The sequence below is a fragment of the Camelina sativa genome, chromosome 11, assembly GCF_000633955.1.
Source record: "Camelina sativa cultivar DH55 chromosome 11, Cs, whole genome shotgun sequence".
Lineage (NCBI taxonomy): Eukaryota > Viridiplantae > Streptophyta > Magnoliopsida > Brassicales > Brassicaceae > Camelina > Camelina sativa.
In genome coordinates this window covers 6,880,290-6,898,371 of record NC_025695.1, presented here as the reverse complement: position 1 = coordinate 6,898,371, position 18,082 = coordinate 6,880,290, and the positions used below count along the sequence as shown (strand labels likewise).

Here is an 18,082-nt window from a genome sequence, read left to right as displayed (position 1 = left end):
TTTTTTTTTTTTTTTTTTTTTTGGTTTTCTTTGTGTTGAATTTATTCAACTTTGTTTAATTAACTTTAATTACTACGGCGAGATATTCATATAGATATTAACTCTGTTTGGTGGATCCAGTTGTTTTCCTCGTGTACAGCTTCAATAGTTCCATTTTTTACAAAGTCAACTATTCTCTAAAAAAATGGTTATTTTATTTCTGTTTCGAGTGTTTATAAATAATATAGACGTTTTTTCACACATTTTTTTACAATTTCTATTCTCTGTTTTTGCTAATGCGTTAAATAACTTTTTATATCAATAACTTAAAAATATTAGAATAAAATAAAGAGTTTTTTTTAATGAATAATTTTGTTCATAAAAAAACTTGTGTCGTCCTTACATCAAGTGTAACATGTTTGATCCTAAAAAAGTTTGACTACTATATAGTATACAACATTATGTTAGATTTTGTCTTAGATTTTCAATAAAGATTTTGTATATTTTTTTGGCATAGAAAATACAAAATAACATCTTTGCTAAACAAGAAAAAAAAAAACTTAAAATCACATCTATTTAATAATATACTGTGGAAGTCCTCGATAGCCAGCCATTCACACAGTCTGTTTTCGTAACAATAATAATTAAAGACAGTTGACAAAAAAATAAAAATAATTAAAGACCCGTTAAATAAAAAAAGAACCAATAACTAAAAGAGGAATAAAGTTAAAATACCTCGTGAATGCCAGAATGGCAGGTTACATATCGAATATCATGAACAGATAACGACGACGTACTAATAATCATGTAAATGTATGTTACGGGTTAATCTATTCTCATATACATCTAAACAATAATCTAATTTATGTTTCATGCATATACAATTACAATATATGAGTCCACTTTGTTCTTTTTATTCTTTTAATTTGTTTTGCTTGTTTTGATCTATATATATGAGTCCACTTTCACGGAAGAAAAAACAAACCAAGAGGAAGAAGTTCACTCGCAGTCGCAGCGATGAAGAGTGAACACATGAACCTGCTCCTTCCTTCATTTGAAACGGACCAAGAGGAACACGATGAACGCAAGACGACAGAAACCGGAGGCATTGGTGGCGACGACGTCTGGAGGTTCAAAGGCAACAAAGCGGCCAAGGAAGCAGCTAGTGTTGGAATGAAAGGTACCCTTGCTAGGCTATTCGACTGCTGCAGCAAAGACGTCCAAAAGACCATTTTGCCTCTGGGCCACGGCGATCCTTCCGTCTACCCTTGCTTCCGCACTTCAGCTGATGCCGAGGAGGCGGTGGTTGAATCCTTACTGTCTGGCGCCGCCGACTCTTATGCCCCGGGCGTCGGTATTTTACCGGCCAGGAGGTAATTTATTAGTTGCTAGCCCATTAATTAATGTTTTCTTTTAAGGTCATCATTATTATATGTATGACAAAGTTGATCTAAGTTCTTTAATTATTAGTATGCTATGAATATGCCTTGTGTTTTGTGCTTAGTTTTTAAACAAAAAAAAAATCCGATAAAAAGGTACATTAGTTTTATAGTTAGTTGGATGTTACGTTGAAGTGTTTTGAACCAAACACAATATTAACTAGAAAAACACATTAAAATAAATTTAGAATTGGACCTGCAAGAGAAAGAAAACGCAATATAGGCCAGTGTTTGAAAAAGGCGGTTAGACGGAACTCGCTCATGCAACGCACCTACAATTTTGAGATATTAAATCTAGATGTTTTATAACAATTATAGTTTCATTTTCCAAAATTGTATATCACAAAAATTAAAGTATTATATTTGCTGTAACATGTGTAACTATGCTTATATAAACTTAGGGCGGTTGCAAATTATCTGAACCGGGACCTTCCACATAAGATGAAATCAGATGATATATTTATAACGGTGGGGTGCTGCCAAGGGATAGAGACAATGTTTAATGCCCTAGCCCGACCCAAGGCCAATATCTTGCTCCCGACTCTAATCTATCCCCTCTACAACAGTCACGCAGTCCATAGCCTACTCGAGATTCGTAAGTATGGTCTCCTTCCAGATTTAGACTGGGAGATAGATCTTCAAGGCGTCGAAGCCTTAGCAGACGAAAACACCATTGCTATGGTGATAATTAATCCTCACAACCCATGTGGAAATGTCTATACATATGAACATCTAAAGAAGGTACGTGAAAGGTGAAGCTATCTTAGGATTAACTTAAATGTTTTGAACAAAAGTTCTGTTATGTTCATGTTTTTATTATGAACTATATGTAGGTGGCTGAGGTGTCTAAAAAGCTAGGAATAATGGTAATTTCTGATGAAGTTTATAACCAAACTATTTATGGAGAGAATAAATTTGTCCCAATGGGGATATTTTCATCTATTGCTCCTGTGATTACATTAGGGTCCATATCCAAGGGATGGTTCGTTCCCGGCTGGCGAATAGGCTGGATCGCAGTGAATGATCCCTACAACGTTTTCAAAACAACTGGGGTGGGTTTTTCAATCTCTTAATCATCATAAATTATTAGAACTTAGAAGTAAACATTGTCCTATTTGGACATGGTAAAAGATTTTGTAGCCGTGAGCAGTGCCGGCGATAAGGAGGTGCAAGGTGTGCACACTTAAACCACTTTAAATTAATATAAAAAGTAGTGTATTATAAGGCTCAAAAAAAATTCTCAAAAAAAAATTTATATGTAATTAAGACACATTTTTAAAAAATTGAACAGGAACTCTAATAATTTTTGCCATTTTTACACCGGCCCTGGCCGTGAGTCTAATTGAACATCAAACAATACTTTCTCGTCAATAGGTCGTTCAATCCATCAAGGAACATGTCGACATAAGTCCTGATCCATCGACAATTCTACAGGTTTTTCTTATGATACTTAATGATCAATGACACGTGCACAAATGCAAAAGCTAATGTGTTGCCTTGTTTAATTGGAGTTTGCACTTCCAAACATCTTGGAGAAGACAAAGAAAGATTTCTTCGAAAAGAATAACTCGATCCTACGTCAAAACGTAGATTTGGCATTCGATGCTCTCAAGGACATTCCTTGCCTCACCTGCCCCAAGAAACCCGAGTCGTGTACCTACTTAGTGGTACCAATTTCTCTTTACCAAAATACTACCACTTTTCTAAACTATTAATTTTATTACAAAGAGAGTAATCTTGGCATAAAAAAAGAGAAAAACGATTACAATAGATTTTCTTAAGTATCTAACACCAATATTTTGTTATGTAACCTAAACATCACTAGTAATGAATGTTACGTACACACCACAGTACAACAACAAAAAATCATATATAAGATCCCAACGTAGATTATATATATTACAGACAAAATTGGATATATCCCTCTTGGAGGACATCACGAATGATTTTGATTTCTGCATGAAGCTGGCCCGAGAGGAGAATCTCGTCCTTCTACCTGGTAATAATCAAAATATTATTTACATTGTACAATATTTTCAGGTATTTTAATTTTTATACATATAAAATGTATAGGGATATATATGGGCTGATTTGGAATATAATGCAGGGGAGGTACTAGGACTAAAGAATTGGGTGAGACTCTCAATCGGAGTGGAGAGGTCGATGCTAGAAGATGCTTTCATGAGGCTCAAAGGCTTCTATGCTCGCCATATTAAAACACAACTCACTTAAAAAACTCAGCATCATTCTCGAAACCTGAGACACTATCTTTCTGTATGTTTGTACTATTTCTCTATTTGTTTACTTTTTGGATTGTGTTCGAAACTTTGGCTTTCTGTGTGCGTGATTTACTTGACCGTTGGAACGTCGTTTTGGGAATATCCAGATTAGTTTTCTTTTCTTCTTTCTCTTGACCCTTAAAAAAAATGATAAGTCATATACAATATTGTAATACAAGTTTGACATGTGGCAAGTNTAAAAAAAAAAAAAAAAAAAAAAAAAAAAAAAAAAAAAAAACTAAACGTATCAAAAAATTTACATGTAACTTTTATTTTATTTACCAACACTTATCTCATAATATAAAATATATCCAATATTCCTGTAGAAATATTTCAAAGATTTCACAAAACATTTTACAAATTTTGTAATTATGTCGATCTAAACTTCCGTTTCCAAGAGAAAATAAAAAATTGGTTGCCAAAATTGTAAACCGAAGTTTATGTCAAATCATTCAACTAAGTTTTTAAGGTTGAACCGTTGAATTAGTAATAAATACTTTAATTCGTATAAATCGTATGTAAAAACATAAAAAGTCCAAAATTACAAATCAATACAATAAAAAAAAACTGAATGTGTTTAACTCTAGTGTTGACACCTCAACTTTTTAGTTGAAAGAGGAGTTGACACATCAATTAAAACACTTAACCAATCAAATTATAAGGATTAATACAGCTCAATATTTTTGTCCAATAATAATCTTTCTTCATTCCACATAATTTTTTTTCTAGGCCCAACCCAACTACAATGGTGTCCACAAAAAAACAGTAAAAAAACCCAAATTAACCTGTGTATGGCAATTAGCAACGGAAGAAGGTGACGACTGACGAGCAATGCACACTCAACACCAGAGGAGAAAAGATGACATGGAAACCCTAATCGGATATGTCATTCAAAGAGAAGAACAATAGTCTCACACCATGCTTGAAGAAGACTATGTACGAGTCTCTCATACTTAATGCTATGTTTTGGATTTGGCTACAAATTTGACCTTAATATTCTATGTGTAGAAAATTCCAGTCTTTCCTTAGTTCTAAAACTCAAAGGAAGAAGATGAAGAATTTCATCAAAGTAAGCTCCCAAAAAATCATGAGACGATCTACACCATAGTCCACCAACGAAGTGTGTGATCAGACTCATTAGACGAAATCTCATCCTTCTCGCCATGGCGAAATATCCTAACCGTTGTTGTTATGAAACATAGCGTTGGTGGGATCGTGGTGGGTTCGAATTAGGGATAGAGTGGTGATATCAAGTAAATCAGTTGTGGAGAAGATTGTGTTTAAGATAAAATTAAAGTCTTTTGATGAGTAAGCTAAATGAGTTGAGAAGTATTGATTAGGGTTAGTTAGGCTATTTATACAATTAAGTATTTAAGTCTATCTGATTTAAATGTATATATTTATAAATAATCCTAAATTTGAGATTTTTCTATATTTATCTTATTAATGCATTTTTCTATCTTACTATTGCATAAACTATAGTTTTTACAGTTAATCAATTTTTAAAAAAAATATATTTTCAATAATTCAACATATTTAAAAAATCTAAAAATAGTTATAAAAAGTATTCTGCCGGCGTAACCTAGTAATTATAATATTCAGAATTAATCTTTGATTGTCGGGTTAAAAAAAAAAAATGGCATTTTGTTGTTTCTTCTTTCCCGATCCTCTCTCTTTTCTCTCTCGATTCGGATCGGCTTCCAATGACTAGATTCATTTTAAAGTGTGTTACGTACCGTTCGTTTTTTTTATCTTTTCTTCGATCTGGTTTGGAAGATCTTTTTTTGTAGATGAAACTCTGAATAGAAGACAAACGTTTTCCAAATCTGGTGTGTTTTTTTTTTGCGGTGGTATGGTAGTAATCTTGCGAATTCCAGATCCTTCTTTCTTGAATCATAGTTTACTTGCTTGTATGATTGTTGTCTTGTGTGTGTTTCTTGCAAAGCGTTATCATTTGTTATAAGATGGAATCTGTATATACATCAACATGTTTTCAATTTCTCAACCTAAAGTTTCCCGAATTGGTATTGAGATGTTTCAATACGAGAGATTATTCAATTGCTAATTCTTCTTGTTTGTTTGTTTCTCTTGTGATATTGCAGAGATTTTGTAGGCTGAAACAGGGCGAAGTAAACTATTAGACTTGCTATGCTAGAAATAAGCGGTGTAGCAAAAGACTGATCTTGGTGAATGGTGCCTATATGAATCACATAAGTTGCAGGTTGTCAATGAATCTCTGAAATGGTGCCTATATGAATCATAAGTTGCAGGTTATCAAAGGTAATGACAGAAAAAGGGTAGCTACACAGTAAGCAAGAAACTAAAAAAGTCAAAGATGGTGGTAAGAAGGTTAAGAAACAGTCTTTCAAGAGTTGATTGTGACAATCTGCTGCACATTTGCTTCGGTGAGTGCAAGATGAGCTTCCAGGGGCAAGTAATAGTAGGTATGAAGTATTGGTTTGGATTTAACGTTTTAAATTTTGTCTGATACAAATTGGATTTATAAGATTGATTCTTTGCGCAGTGCCAGCTTTCCAGAAAAGAAAAGAGGTGAGAGAGATCATACAACCTCAAATGGTTCCAAATACTACTTAAGCTAATCCCAAGATCAGAAGTGGTTTAATAAGTGTGACTATCAAAGGACCTATATCGGCAATGAAAATTTCCTTTTTGTTATGAAATAAGTGTGATTATCCATCACCACATATCTTCCATCTTAATGACACATATTTCTTTGTTTTTATGGTGTAACACTTGTTCACCACTTCACCACTTGTCCTTCACATTTGTACACCATGAGTCATCATAGTCTTATCACTAGTATATATAGAGGTTATGTATGTGAGAAGAATGAAGAGAGATATAGAGATAATAAGAAGAAGAATAAGAAATGTGTTAATGTTGCTTTTCCTCACTCTCTCTTCTCTCAGGTTCCTCCTCCATTTTTCTTTGTACAATTATATAGTTCCTTATACACATACATATATATATATATATATATATATATATTTTACGTTATTATTTATAACACTCTTATATATATATATATAATGGGAATTAACATTTTAACACCACGTGAACGACCCATTTCGTATATTGAATATCATGAAGAGATCTAAAGACGTACCAATAATACTAGCACATGACGAATTAATCTATTCTTTATATAGATATAATCAAAATGATAATATAGTCTATGCTTCATGCATATATATAGGTATATCATATGACTCCACTTTCACAAAAGAAAAAGAACACCCCAAGAGAAAGAAGATCAATCGGAGCGATGAGTACTCAACACGTGAACCTGTTCGTTCCTTCATTTGAAATGGATCAAGAGGAAGACGTTGCACGCAAGACGACGGAGAATGGAGGCATCGGTGGTGGTGTCTGGAGGTTCAAAGGCAACAAAGCGGCCAAGGAAGCAGCTAGTGTCTCGATGAAAGGTACTCTTTCTAGGTTATTCGACTGCTGCAGCAAAGACGTTGAAAAGAGTATTTTGCCCCTGGGTCACGGCGACCCTTCCGTGTACCCTTGCTTCGACACTTCAGTTGATGCCGAGGAGGCGGTGGTTGAATCCTTACGGTCTGGCTCCGCCAACTCTTATGCCCCGGGGGTCGGTATTTTACCGGCCAGGAGGTAATTAGTTTCATTTAAAGTCATACATATACTAAACTATATGACAAAGTTTATCAAAGTTCTTTATAATAGGTGATTGTTATGTACTTATAAGCAACTTAAACATGCATCGCGTTTGCGTGTGCTTATATACAGTTATAACCAGTTTTTTAAAAAATGGTTAGAGGGAAACATCCGCTTCCGCTCATGTAGCGCATAAAGTTTTGATATATTTAGGGGCTTGGAGAGATTAATATATATATTTGAAACAAGTTTTAGTTTAATTTTCCCAGAGTTTATTACAATAATTCTGTTATGTTCACTGTAACATGTGTAACTATGCTAATACTAATTTAGGGCGGTTGCAAATTATCTGAACCGGGAGTGGGACCTTCCACGTAAGATGAAATCAGATGACATATTTATGACGGTGGGGTGTTGCCAAGGGATAGAGACATTGTTTCATGCCCTCGCTGGACCAAAGGCCAATATCTTGATCCCGACTCTAATATATCCCCTCTACAACAGTTACGCAATTCATAGCCTAGTGGAGATTCGCAAGTACGATCTCCTTCCCGATCTAGACTGGGAGATAGATCTTCAAGGCGTCGAAGCCTTAGCAGACGAAAACACCATTGCTATGGTGATAATTAATCCTCACAACCCATGTGGAAATGTCTATACATATGAACATCTAAAGAAGGTACGTGAAAACTATCTAACTTAATTAGGATTATCTTTCTTTGAACAAAATTTTGGTTATGTTCTCATTTTCTTATGACATATAGGTAGCTGAGGTGGCTAGAAAGCTAGGAATAATGGTGATTTCTGATGAAGTTTATAATAGAACTATTTATGGAGAGAATAAATTTGTCCCAATGGGGATATTTTCATCTATTGCTCCTGTGATTACATTGGGGTCCATATCCAAGGGATGGCTCGTCCCGGGGTGGCGGATTGGTTGGATCGCAATTAATGATCACGACAACGTTTTTAAAACCACCAGGGTCGGTTTTCAATTTCTCAATCGTCACAAGTTATTAGAACTCAGAAGTAAACATCTAACAATACTTTGCTCTCAAATAGGTCGTTGAATCCATCAAGGAACATCTCAACATAAGTCCAGATCCATCAACAACTCTACAGGTCTGTCTTAATGATCCATGACACGTGCACAAATGCAATGAGTTGAGTTGTGTATATATGCAATAGCTAATGTGTTGACTTATTTAATTGGAAGTTTGCACTTCCAAACATCTTGGAGAAGACGAAGAAATCTTTCTTCGAAAAGAATAATTCGATCCTACGTCAAAACGTAGATTTCGCATTTGATGCTCTCAAAGACATTCCTTGCCTCACCTGCCCCAAGAAACCCGAGTCGTGTACTTACTTAGTGGTACCAATTTCTCTTTATCAAATACAACTTTTCTAAAGTATTAATTTTCTTAAGTATTTTAACACCATTGTTTTGTTATGTAAACATTACTAGTAATGAATGTTACGTACACATCACACAACAAAAAAAATCATATAATAAGATCCCAACGTAGATTATATATATATATATATATATATATATATNAGTCGTGTACTTACTTAGTGGTACATATTTCTCTTTTTCAAATACAACTTTTCTAAAGTATTAATTTCTTAAGTATTTTAACACCATTGTTTTGTTATATAAACATCACTAGTAATGAATGTTACGTACACACCACACAACAACAAAAATCATATAATAAGATCCTAACGTAGATTATATAAATATTGCAGACAAAATTGGATCTATCCCTCTTGGAGGACATCACGAATGATTTTGATTTCTGCATACAGCTGGCCCGAGAGGAGAATCTCGTCCTTCTACCTGGTAATAATAATCAATATTATTTACATTATACAATATTTTCAGGTATTTTTAAAATTTTGTACGTATAAAATGTAAGGGATATATATATTGGAATATAATGCAGGGGAGGTACTAGGACTAAAGGATTGGGTGAGACTCTCGATCGCAGTGGAGAGGTCGATGCTAGAAGATGCTTTCGTGAGGCTCAAAGGCTTCTACGCTCGCCATATTAAAACACAACTCACTTGAAAAACTCAGCATCATTCTCGGAACCTGACATCCTATCTTTTTGTATTTTTGTACTATGTCTCTGTTTGTTTCCTTTTCCGATTGTATTCGTTTTCAATTATAAAAAAAACCATGATGTATAATTATATCATTATCTTTTAAAGTACAAGTTACATTTGAGGGAAAAAAAAAAGTACAAGTCACATAACCAATAAATCTTTGACATGTGATAATTTATTAAAATAAATAAATTAAAAATAACAAAATTGAACGTATTATAAATTCATAATTTCACGTATAATTTTTATTTTTTTATTTACCACCTTTCATCTTTCATAATATAAAATTTAATTTAATTTAGATCGTGTTTATGTGTCAAAGTTATCTTTGCAACGAGTCAAGTCACATGTCAGTATATCTTCATATGAATTATGTTTATGACTTGTTGCAATATATGACAGGTGATCACTTTCATCTTCGTCAACATATCATATGAATCACATCTAGAGTAAAGAATACGGTTATACTCAATGTCTCCATCAACGTTTTCTCTATCACCATATAAGGAAACGGTTCCATGCCTCCAACAACATCCACTCTATCATGATATTGGTTTAAAGAAGTTTCTTTGACCAAAACTTTCTGAAATTCGCGTTAGGATAAGTATTTTTTATTTACTTCATAGTTGATATTATTTTTCATAATAGTTGTTATCAATTTTTATATTTTTCATCTCTAGGTTTTAGTCATTTTAATTTGGCTTTTTTCTCTAACCCTCTATTAGGGTTTCTTCTTTTCAAAACTAAATATTTTCAAAGTCCAGTTGGGCAGTTTGACAAAGACTGCAATAATATAATGATAAATTTTGGTTTTAGGTCCATTTTACTGGTGCATATTATCGAATATAATCCTAATATATATATATAAAAATATGAAATATTTAGTTGAGAATTAATAAAGAATATATTAAAATAAGTTATATTTAAAATGCCATTTGTAGTTAATGTTTAAAAAATGATACATAGTTTTCAAATTTATTTAGGTCTTAAACTATCAAACTATTCTTCTACTTTGTAAAGCTTTTTGCTGACAACTTACACAATACTGGCTGATCTTTTGATGAACACTATATTAATAATTTATTATATGATGTTGCAGTTTTGATTGTTTAATGTCTATTAGAATGGAATTTATAATTACTAGGACTCAGATTTCTGCAAAGTATTTCAATAAAAGTTAAATTAAATTTCAAATTTACAATTATATATTATAATTTTTTTTTGAATGACTAAGAGGTTCCAGATCTAGATCCGTACATCTCTTCAGACCAGAGACCAAAACATTTTATATGGTACCCTTCCAAATATTTTATATAATTTAAAATCATTTAAAAAATATGCTAAATAATAGAAATAAATATTATCTTAAAATAAAAAAATAATAAGTAGGACTAAAACTTCATAAATATTAAATAAATATATATCAATATATATATATGTATAGTGAATCTGCTAGGAACCGCTAATAGTCATAATGAGATCTCCTTTTATGTCTTTAACAAAGTAAAGTTCTTGTCTAATATAATGCATGATATACAGGAATGGAAAAGATAAGTGTGATAATTACATACTGAGAAATGGAAAAGACAAGTTTGATAGTTACATACAGATGAATGACGGCTAATTAAAAAAAAAAAAAAAACTGTAGTGATTTTGTGGGGTGGACTGCACAAGTTACCCGAGCAATATCATAGGGTATTTATTTTTAGGGCATATTTTTTTTTGTTTTTTCTTACGTTAAAAGTATTATAATACTTTGATTATAATTAATTTTTATTGAAATTATTACCCATATTTGTGGCTTTAAGTTACCAAATATTTATAAGGCTGAAAATATATACAGATTGTGTGTTGTTAATAAATTTATTATTAACATTTTGGGTTTGGAAGAAAAAAAGTAAATGTTGGTTTTGGAAGAAAAAGTTAAACAACTACAAAAAAAAATTAAAAATATAATTCTAATGTTACTTTTTTGTTACAAACGATATATGTATTTGGTAAATGTTTTGTGAATTTTTTATATAAAATTTTATTTTATTCTATACGAAAAATAAAATAAAAAGAATAGTCTTATACGTAGGACATTTAAATACGTAGAACCGGTCATAGATAAAATACCAATATTCTAAGTAATTTTCTTCTAATATTCTGTTTCATGGAAACACTAACGACGGTAGTTTCACGTTAATAGCATTTGTTGTCGTTACGCACTAACGTTAGTGATGTACCGTTTCTACTTATATTATTAAATCTTCATTCAAAGTTAGCATTCCAATTCAAAGGTACATAAAGTCTGCTACTTCAATTTACTTGCTTTCGTAAATCTCTGACTTAGACAACGTCTACTCCTGCCTACTGTATAATTAGTATTTTTAACTAAAGATAGTTTCCGATAGTTCTTCTTCTTACTATAAATACTTTTCTTGGCCTCTTCATCATATTAACATCATCAGATTTAAATATCTACATTCACACTACTCCGAGCTAAATTTATTAAAACAATGGACCGCAACAGCAACCTCGTACTTCCGACCTTTCAAACCGAAACACAGACGCAAGATGAGAACGATATCAGCGTTTGGCGTTTCAGGGGAAGCGACACTGCAGCTAAAGCCTCCAGCGTCACGATGAGAGTCATAGTCTACAAGCTCTTCGCTGAATGCAGCCCTGAAGTGGGAAAGGTTCTTTTACCCCTTGCACACGGTGACCCTTCTGTGTACCCTTGCTACCGCACCTTCATCCACGTCGAGAACGCCGTTGTTGACGTCCTCCGCTCCGGCAAGGGTAACTCTTACGGCCCGGCCGCGGGAATTCTCCCCGCTAGACAGTAATAATACTCTCTCAGCTTCTTTTACTCTTAGTATAGAACTACTCTGTTTCACCCACGAGCAAACTATTCAAAACCTAAGTATATACTTTCATCGAATGTTTTGTTAAACAGGGCTGTTGCCGATTACGTGAACCGAGACTTGAAGAACAAGGTAAAGCCTAATGATGTATTCATAACTGTCGGATGCAACCAAGGGATAGAAGTAGTGCTTCAATCGCTGGCTCGACCAAATGCTAACATCCTTCTCCCACGGCCTAGTTACCCTCACTACGAGGCTCGTGCCGTTTACAGTGGACTCGAGGTCCGCAAGTTCGATCTCCTTCCGGAGAAAGAATGGGAGATTGATCTTCCAGGCATCGAAGCCATGGCAGACGAGAACACTGTCGCAATGGTTATCATAAACCCTAACAACCCCTGTGGAAATGTTTACTCTTACGATCATCTCAAGAAGGTCCTGATTAATAATTATAATTATAGTTTTGACTAGCGTGAGACTTGAAAATATGGTGCTGATGATGAATGAAACCTTTATAGGTGGCGGAGACTGCTCAGAAGCTGGGAATAATGGTGATCACAGACGAAGTGTATTGCGAAACAATCTTCGGAGACAATCAATTTCTTCCAATGGGAACGTTCTCATCGATAGTTCCTGTTATCACTTTAGGCGGTATATCGAAAGGATTTGTTGTTCCTGGTTGGAGAATTGGCTGGACCGTTATGAATGATCCCAAAGGCATTTTCAAGTCCACAGGGGTCTGTTTTTCTAACCAATTTATCATTCTAACTAGAGTTTTTTTTGTAGCTTGTGTCACAAGTAATCACTCTGCTTTTTTTCTTCTTGTAACAGATGGTACAGTCCATCCAACAGAATCTTGACATAACTCCAGATGTTACAACCATTGTTCAGGCTGCACTTCCCGAGATTCTAGGGAAATCCAACAAAGAGACGTTTGCGAAGAAGAATTCGATGTTGAAACAGAACCTGGAATTGGTCTGCGATAGGCTCAAAGACATTCCTTGCTTGGTCTGCAACAAGAAACCTGAGTCATGCACTTACTTATTGGTACCACCACCACCACCACCACCACCAACTTCTCTTATACTCTTTCTTGATTCTTGATCAATTTGTATGATTCTTAACAAATGCCATGATTAAACTACAGACGAAGCTACAGCTCCCATTGTTGGAGGACATCGAAGACGACATGGATTTCTGTATGAAGCTAGCCAAAGAAGAAAACCTCGTTTTACTACCAGGTAAAACACAATCAAATGAGTACATAAAACAAATTGAATCTTGAAAATGATTTGTTTCAAAGTTTGAAGATTGAAACTTATATTGGGTTTTTGCAGGAGTGGCTTTGGGATTGAAGAACTGGATAAGGATAACAATCGGAGTAGAACCTCAAATGCTGGAAGATGCACTTGAGAGGCTCAATAGCTTCTGCAAACGCCACCTCAAGAAAACAAAGTCTTCTTTTGAAGCTTTGAAGCTAAGCCAGAATGGCAAAATCTAAAACAACTCAATCTACAGAGACTATATACTCAACAACCAAAATAAAAGCTGTAAACTTTTTTTTAGTGTAATACTAATAAGAGACAACAAAGAGAGTTTTTGCTTTAATCAATAAGCATTTCAAATAGTTTTGTTTTGGTTTCAAGTAGAGAAAATATCGCAATGTTTTAAAGTTATATATTTGCCGTTAAAAGACGGACCCACTTTACCGCCGTTAATTTTCAAAGACTGTCTTTTTTTGTTGCTTTCTTCATCAACGGCTCTCTGATCCACAGTGGCCGGAAAACAAAAGCAGAGATCTTTCTTTTTGTTTCTTTCTTTGAATTGAAAAAAGCAGAGACCTTTCAACAAAACCAAAACAAAAAAAAAAAGCTCAAGCTTGTCGAAGATCTTCAAGAACCCTAATAAATTCCCAGAGATTCCCTCTCATTTACTCACCTCAGATTCGAAAAATCAATCCTTTTTCTTCACAAAGATGGACACTACACCTCCTTCACTCCGTTCAAACCCTAGATCCGCGTCACGTCTCGCTCGAAACAACAACAACACACTCGTCAAATCGCATATTCCATCTCTCGATTTGGTTCTATCGTCTCCGAAGAGCAACGGTACTCCTTACCCATCACCTGTTTCTCTCAACTCGCCATCTTCTCCTGTTACTCTTCGCGAAATCCTACTCTTGTCTCCTTCTCCTCTCCGTAAATCGAGAACCCGTTTGAGCAATCGGTTCGATATGGAAGCTGCGGATGCGGCTGTGGCTGCACGGCGGTGTAGGACTAAGGGAGGGCAAAATGGTAATTTGAGCTGTGCATCGCCGAGGAATTGCCGGAGATCGAGACGGAGGTCTGGGGTTTTGGTTGAAACGAAGGAAGATAGTAAGGAAACTATTATTGGTTTGGTTGATGAGAAAAGCCAGACACCGAGAAGACATAAGAAGACGAGTCGATCTAAGAAGGAGAAGAAAGATTCTGTTCCTGTGTTACCTTCTCCTGCTCCATCTTCAAATCTGAGTAGGTCCTTTCCTATAGTGAGCTCAGTTTCTTGTTCTACTATGAATACTTTGCTTAACAAATTGTGTGTTGTGGCTGCTTAATCAGGTAAAGATGTTAGCCAAGGTGATTTGGAGCGGATTAGAGAGAAAATAAGCGATTTGATCATGTGGAGAGATGTTGCTAAATCAACACTCTGGTTCGGTTTTGGATGTATATATTTCCTATCTTCTTGCTTTGCTGCTAAAGGATTTAACTTTAGGTACATTGATTTATATACACTATCAAGATTTGTGTTTCTAGCTTCAATCATTTGTCCCACTGATGAAGTAATCATAAAACTTTTGTTGGTTTGAAGTGTTTTTTCAGCGATCTCCTATCTTGGACTTTTGTTTCTTGGGGTATCGTTCCTGTCAAACACTCTTCGCCAAAGGTACATACTTTTACAGGTCACAGTACATATATAAAAATCAGCTTGTACTGAAGTTTTTTTTGATCCATTTGTTTACCTTGAAGGGTAACTGAAGAAGCGCGGAGAGAGGTTAAATTGAGTGAAGAGGATGTCTTACGAATAGCAAGACGAATGCTTCCCATCACCAACTTAGCTATTTCAAAGACAAGCGAGCTTTTCTCTGGCGAACCTGCAATGACACTCAAAGTAGTATTTTACAAAAACTTCAACATACTCATAAAACTTTTCCCTAATGAATGTGATTCTTAATGCGGTTTTAACTATGATTTCAGGTGGCACCTTTTGTTCTAATGGGAGCTGAGTACGGTTACCTCATAACATTGTGGAGGTTATGTGCTTTTGGTATGACTATTGGACCATTAAATCAAATCTGATTGTGTTCTTGTAGTTGTATCTAGTAGAATTGACTCAAGAGTATGCATTGTTGGTGATACAGGTTTCTTCCTCAGCTTCACAGTTCCAAAGCTATACTCATGTTATGCGAGTCAGATTAGTCGACAAGGTAAACTCTAATTAACAGACTGTATATTGATTGCTCTTTGATGTATCCAAATCCAGCGTGACATAAACGGATCTTTGCTATGTTGTGTAGTTGAAAGTGCACAAAAGAGAATAGTTGAAGCTTGGGGGATTTGCACACACAAGAAGTTCTTGACAGGCTCTGCGGTTACTGCATTCTGGAACCTAACCAGTCTCAAGACCCGTTTTATAGCAGTGTTTATCATAGTGGTAGTAATCAGATACAGGCGGCAGAATCATCTCCAGTTAGATTCCGAGGAAGTGGAGGAGAAGCATCAAGAACAAACTCAACCGAAGCAACAAAAACTACCGAAGGAAAAGTCAACGTCACCGTCACCACCTCGGCCAACAGAAGAGGAAGAAGAGCAAGCGTTGGTGGTAGTTGCAGAAGAAACTGAAGCACCAAAGAAAGCTTTAGATTAGTAGTGAGTAGTGACTAAACTAGTGAGTGTCTCTTCAGTTTTCATTTTTTCAATTTCAGCGAATATGACTTTTGTAATGTTGTAATGTTACATTAATGAATAAAATTAAATAGCATAAAGATTCATAAATGATAAAATGACACGTGGCATGTTCATGGTACCGAAAAGTAGGTGATTAAAACTCTAAGTCAGTCTCGGGAGTGAGCGAGAGAGAGAGAGAGAGAGAGAGCACATCGTCGTCGTTCTTTATAAACCCTAAATTCCCATTTCATCTCCCCCAAAAGTTTTTTTTTTTCCGTCTCTTCGATTCCAGCGATTAGGGCGAACGCGAAATCTGGGTTTTGTAGTTTGAGAGATGGCGAGTACTGGGAATGCGGCGGTAGCGGCGACGGGGACTACGACGGTGAAGAGGAAACCAGTGTTCGTGAAGGTGGAACAGCTAAAGCCTGGAACGACTGGTCACACGTTGACTGTGAAGGTCATTGATGCTAATATTGTTGTTCCTGTTGCAAGGAAGGCTCGTCCTTCGAGTTCTATGAGTAGGCCGTCTCAGCCCAGTCGAATCGTTGAGTGTCTCATCGGTGACGAAACTGGATGTATCCTCTTCACTGCTCGTAACGAACAAGGTTACTCACTCTTTCCTATTTGCTCTTAGGTTATAGAAATGGCATATCGTAGTTTATTGTAGTGATAAAGTCTGATCCTTTGTTGTTTACTCTCGTTCATCTTCTTCGTCAATTTTTTNATTTTTTTTTTTTTTTTTTTTGATTTTATTGAGGAAATGGTAAAATGTGTTCTGCTAAGTCTTTATGACGGATGGTGCAGTAGGTATTGTTGTATCTGAAATTGGGAGTTTGTCTTTGTCAATTTCTGGATAGAATATAGAAAGCTATCATTGTGTTTGAAAATGGAAATGGAAGTATTGAGCCTAGTATCATTTAGTGATGTCTTTGTGCAATTGAAAAGTCGATTGGCCTTGAGGTCTGTATAGTCATTCGTATAATGTATATCCGTCTTGTCATTAGTGAAGGTGAAACTTGCTTAGTCAGAGATGTTTGAGTTATGTTCAATTGAATGTTTTACATTTCCCAAAACTTTTTAGTAGCTTTTCCTGTAGAATAGTTAGTGTTGTACAAGTTATTGTGCTGTCACTTTGATCTACTGATTATATTGATGATGGTACTGAGTCTTATCTTTTGTGTATAGTTGATCTCATGAAGCCAGGAGCAACTGTGATTCTGCGCAATTCAAGGATTGATATGTTCAAGGGTACAATGAGGCTAGGAGTTGATAAATGGGGGCGCATTGAAGTCACTGAACCCGCGTCTTTCACAGTCAAGGAGGATAACAATCTGTCTCTTGTTGAATATGAACTGATCAATGTTGGTGATCAGTGATCTCTTTTTAGTCTGTTTACGGAAGTGTTAACCCCTGAGAGAGTGTTGGGTTCTGATTTTTCTACCGTGAAGGTCTTTGATTTAGATTATGAAGTTTGTATGACTGGTCCAGAGATGCTTGTAGGAATGCTTTCCTTTTTTTACCCTTAAAATATGCGGTCAGGATCTTGCTCTGAAAAAACTATCGAGTCTGCGTTATTGCAATTGTTCCTTTTAATTTGTGTTGACGTAAGTTAAAAGACCATTGGGAGCTTTGTTCACTATCTAATACAGTAAAATAAGTTTTTCATTCCTAAACTTTCCTTAGAGCATGATTATCGGAGGGTTTAGGCAGGGGTTCAGAGTCTTTTTTTGAAAAAAAATAAATCAAAAGTAGAGAATAAACGTAAGAACTCCCCTTATATAATATACTGTCTCATGGGTTAAGAGACTGATACGTGTCAGCTCTCTGTTGGGCGAACAGAAAATATAAAACGGAAAAAAAAAATT

General features: G+C 35.1%; 5 protein-coding genes across 5 annotated transcripts; all 5 read left to right on the top strand.

The window, feature by feature from the left end:
* Window positions 981-2,276, top strand: LOC104722059 (S-alkyl-thiohydroximate lyase SUR1-like). The gene is made up of 3 exons (XM_019231778.1): window positions 981-1,352; window positions 1,820-2,170; window positions 2,252-2,276. The coding sequence occupies exons 1-3, from the start codon at window positions 997-999 to the stop codon at window positions 2,274-2,276; spliced, it is 732 nt and encodes a 243-aa protein (XP_019087323.1). The 5' UTR covers window positions 981-996.
* LOC104722060 (S-alkyl-thiohydroximate lyase SUR1-like) lies at window positions 5,316-9,423 on the top strand. The gene is made up of 9 exons (XM_019233014.1): window positions 5,316-6,141; window positions 6,222-6,627; window positions 6,915-7,336; window positions 7,673-8,018; window positions 8,104-8,322; window positions 8,402-8,461; window positions 8,556-8,711; window positions 9,089-9,182; window positions 9,286-9,423. Exons 2-9 carry the CDS (start codon window positions 6,493-6,495, stop codon window positions 9,408-9,410), a joined length of 1,557 nt encoding a protein of 518 aa, XP_019088559.1. The 5' UTR covers window positions 5,316-6,141; window positions 6,222-6,492; the 3' UTR covers window positions 9,411-9,423.
* LOC104722058 (probable aminotransferase TAT1) lies at window positions 11,916-13,984 on the top strand. Its single transcript, XM_010440156.2, has 6 exons — window positions 11,916-12,275; window positions 12,390-12,729; window positions 12,813-13,031; window positions 13,126-13,341; window positions 13,442-13,535; window positions 13,632-13,984. The coding sequence occupies exons 1-6, from the start codon at window positions 11,950-11,952 to the stop codon at window positions 13,793-13,795; spliced, it is 1,359 nt and encodes a 452-aa protein (XP_010438458.1). The 5' UTR covers window positions 11,916-11,949; the 3' UTR covers window positions 13,796-13,984.
* Window positions 14,053-16,304, top strand: LOC104722057 (reticulon-like protein B18). Its single transcript, XM_010440154.2, has 7 exons — window positions 14,053-14,804; window positions 14,892-15,045; window positions 15,142-15,216; window positions 15,300-15,441; window positions 15,528-15,597; window positions 15,692-15,757; window positions 15,848-16,304. The coding sequence occupies exons 1-7, from the start codon at window positions 14,270-14,272 to the stop codon at window positions 16,195-16,197; spliced, it is 1,392 nt and encodes a 463-aa protein (XP_010438456.1). The 5' UTR covers window positions 14,053-14,269; the 3' UTR covers window positions 16,198-16,304.
* Window positions 16,421-17,837, top strand: LOC104722056 (uncharacterized protein At4g28440-like). Its single transcript, XM_010440153.2, has 2 exons — window positions 16,421-16,822; window positions 17,403-17,837. The coding sequence occupies exons 1-2, from the start codon at window positions 16,552-16,554 to the stop codon at window positions 17,591-17,593; spliced, it is 462 nt and encodes a 153-aa protein (XP_010438455.1). The 5' UTR covers window positions 16,421-16,551; the 3' UTR covers window positions 17,594-17,837.

Coding starts and splice junctions, on each gene's coding strand:
- LOC104722059 (XM_019231778.1), top strand. CDS start 997: ATGAAGAGTGAACACATGAACCTGCTCCTTCCTTCATTTGAAACGGAC. Junction 1,353..1,819: donor GGTATTTTACCGGCCAGGAG/GTAATTTATTAG, acceptor ATATAAACTTAG/GGCGGTTGCAAATTATCTGA. Junction 2,171..2,251: donor CTAAAGAAGGTACGTGAAAG/GTGAAGCTATCT, acceptor AACTATATGTAG/GTGGCTGAGGTGTCTAAAAA.
- LOC104722060 (XM_019233014.1), top strand. CDS start 6,493: ATGAGTCATCATAGTCTTATCACTAGTATATATAGAGGTTATGTATGT. Junction 6,628..6,914: donor CTCACTCTCTCTTCTCTCAG/GTTCCTCCTCCA, acceptor GCATATATATAG/GTATATCATATGACTCCACT. Junction 8,019..8,103: donor CATATGAACATCTAAAGAAG/GTACGTGAAAAC, acceptor TATGACATATAG/GTAGCTGAGGTGGCTAGAAA.
- LOC104722058 (XM_010440156.2), top strand. CDS start 11,950: ATGGACCGCAACAGCAACCTCGTACTTCCGACCTTTCAAACCGAAACA. Junction 12,730..12,812: donor CTTACGATCATCTCAAGAAG/GTCCTGATTAAT, acceptor AAACCTTTATAG/GTGGCGGAGACTGCTCAGAA. Junction 13,032..13,125: donor GCATTTTCAAGTCCACAGGG/GTCTGTTTTTCT, acceptor TTCTTGTAACAG/ATGGTACAGTCCATCCAACA.
- LOC104722057 (XM_010440154.2), top strand. CDS start 14,270: ATGGACACTACACCTCCTTCACTCCGTTCAAACCCTAGATCCGCGTCA. Junction 14,805..14,891: donor TGCTCCATCTTCAAATCTGA/GTAGGTCCTTTC, acceptor CTGCTTAATCAG/GTAAAGATGTTAGCCAAGGT. Junction 15,217..15,299: donor TCAAACACTCTTCGCCAAAG/GTACATACTTTT, acceptor TTTACCTTGAAG/GGTAACTGAAGAAGCGCGGA.
- LOC104722056 (XM_010440153.2), top strand. CDS start 16,552: ATGGCGAGTACTGGGAATGCGGCGGTAGCGGCGACGGGGACTACGACG. Junction 16,823..17,402: donor CACTGCTCGTAACGAACAAG/GTTACTCACTCT, acceptor TTTTGTGTATAG/TTGATCTCATGAAGCCAGGA.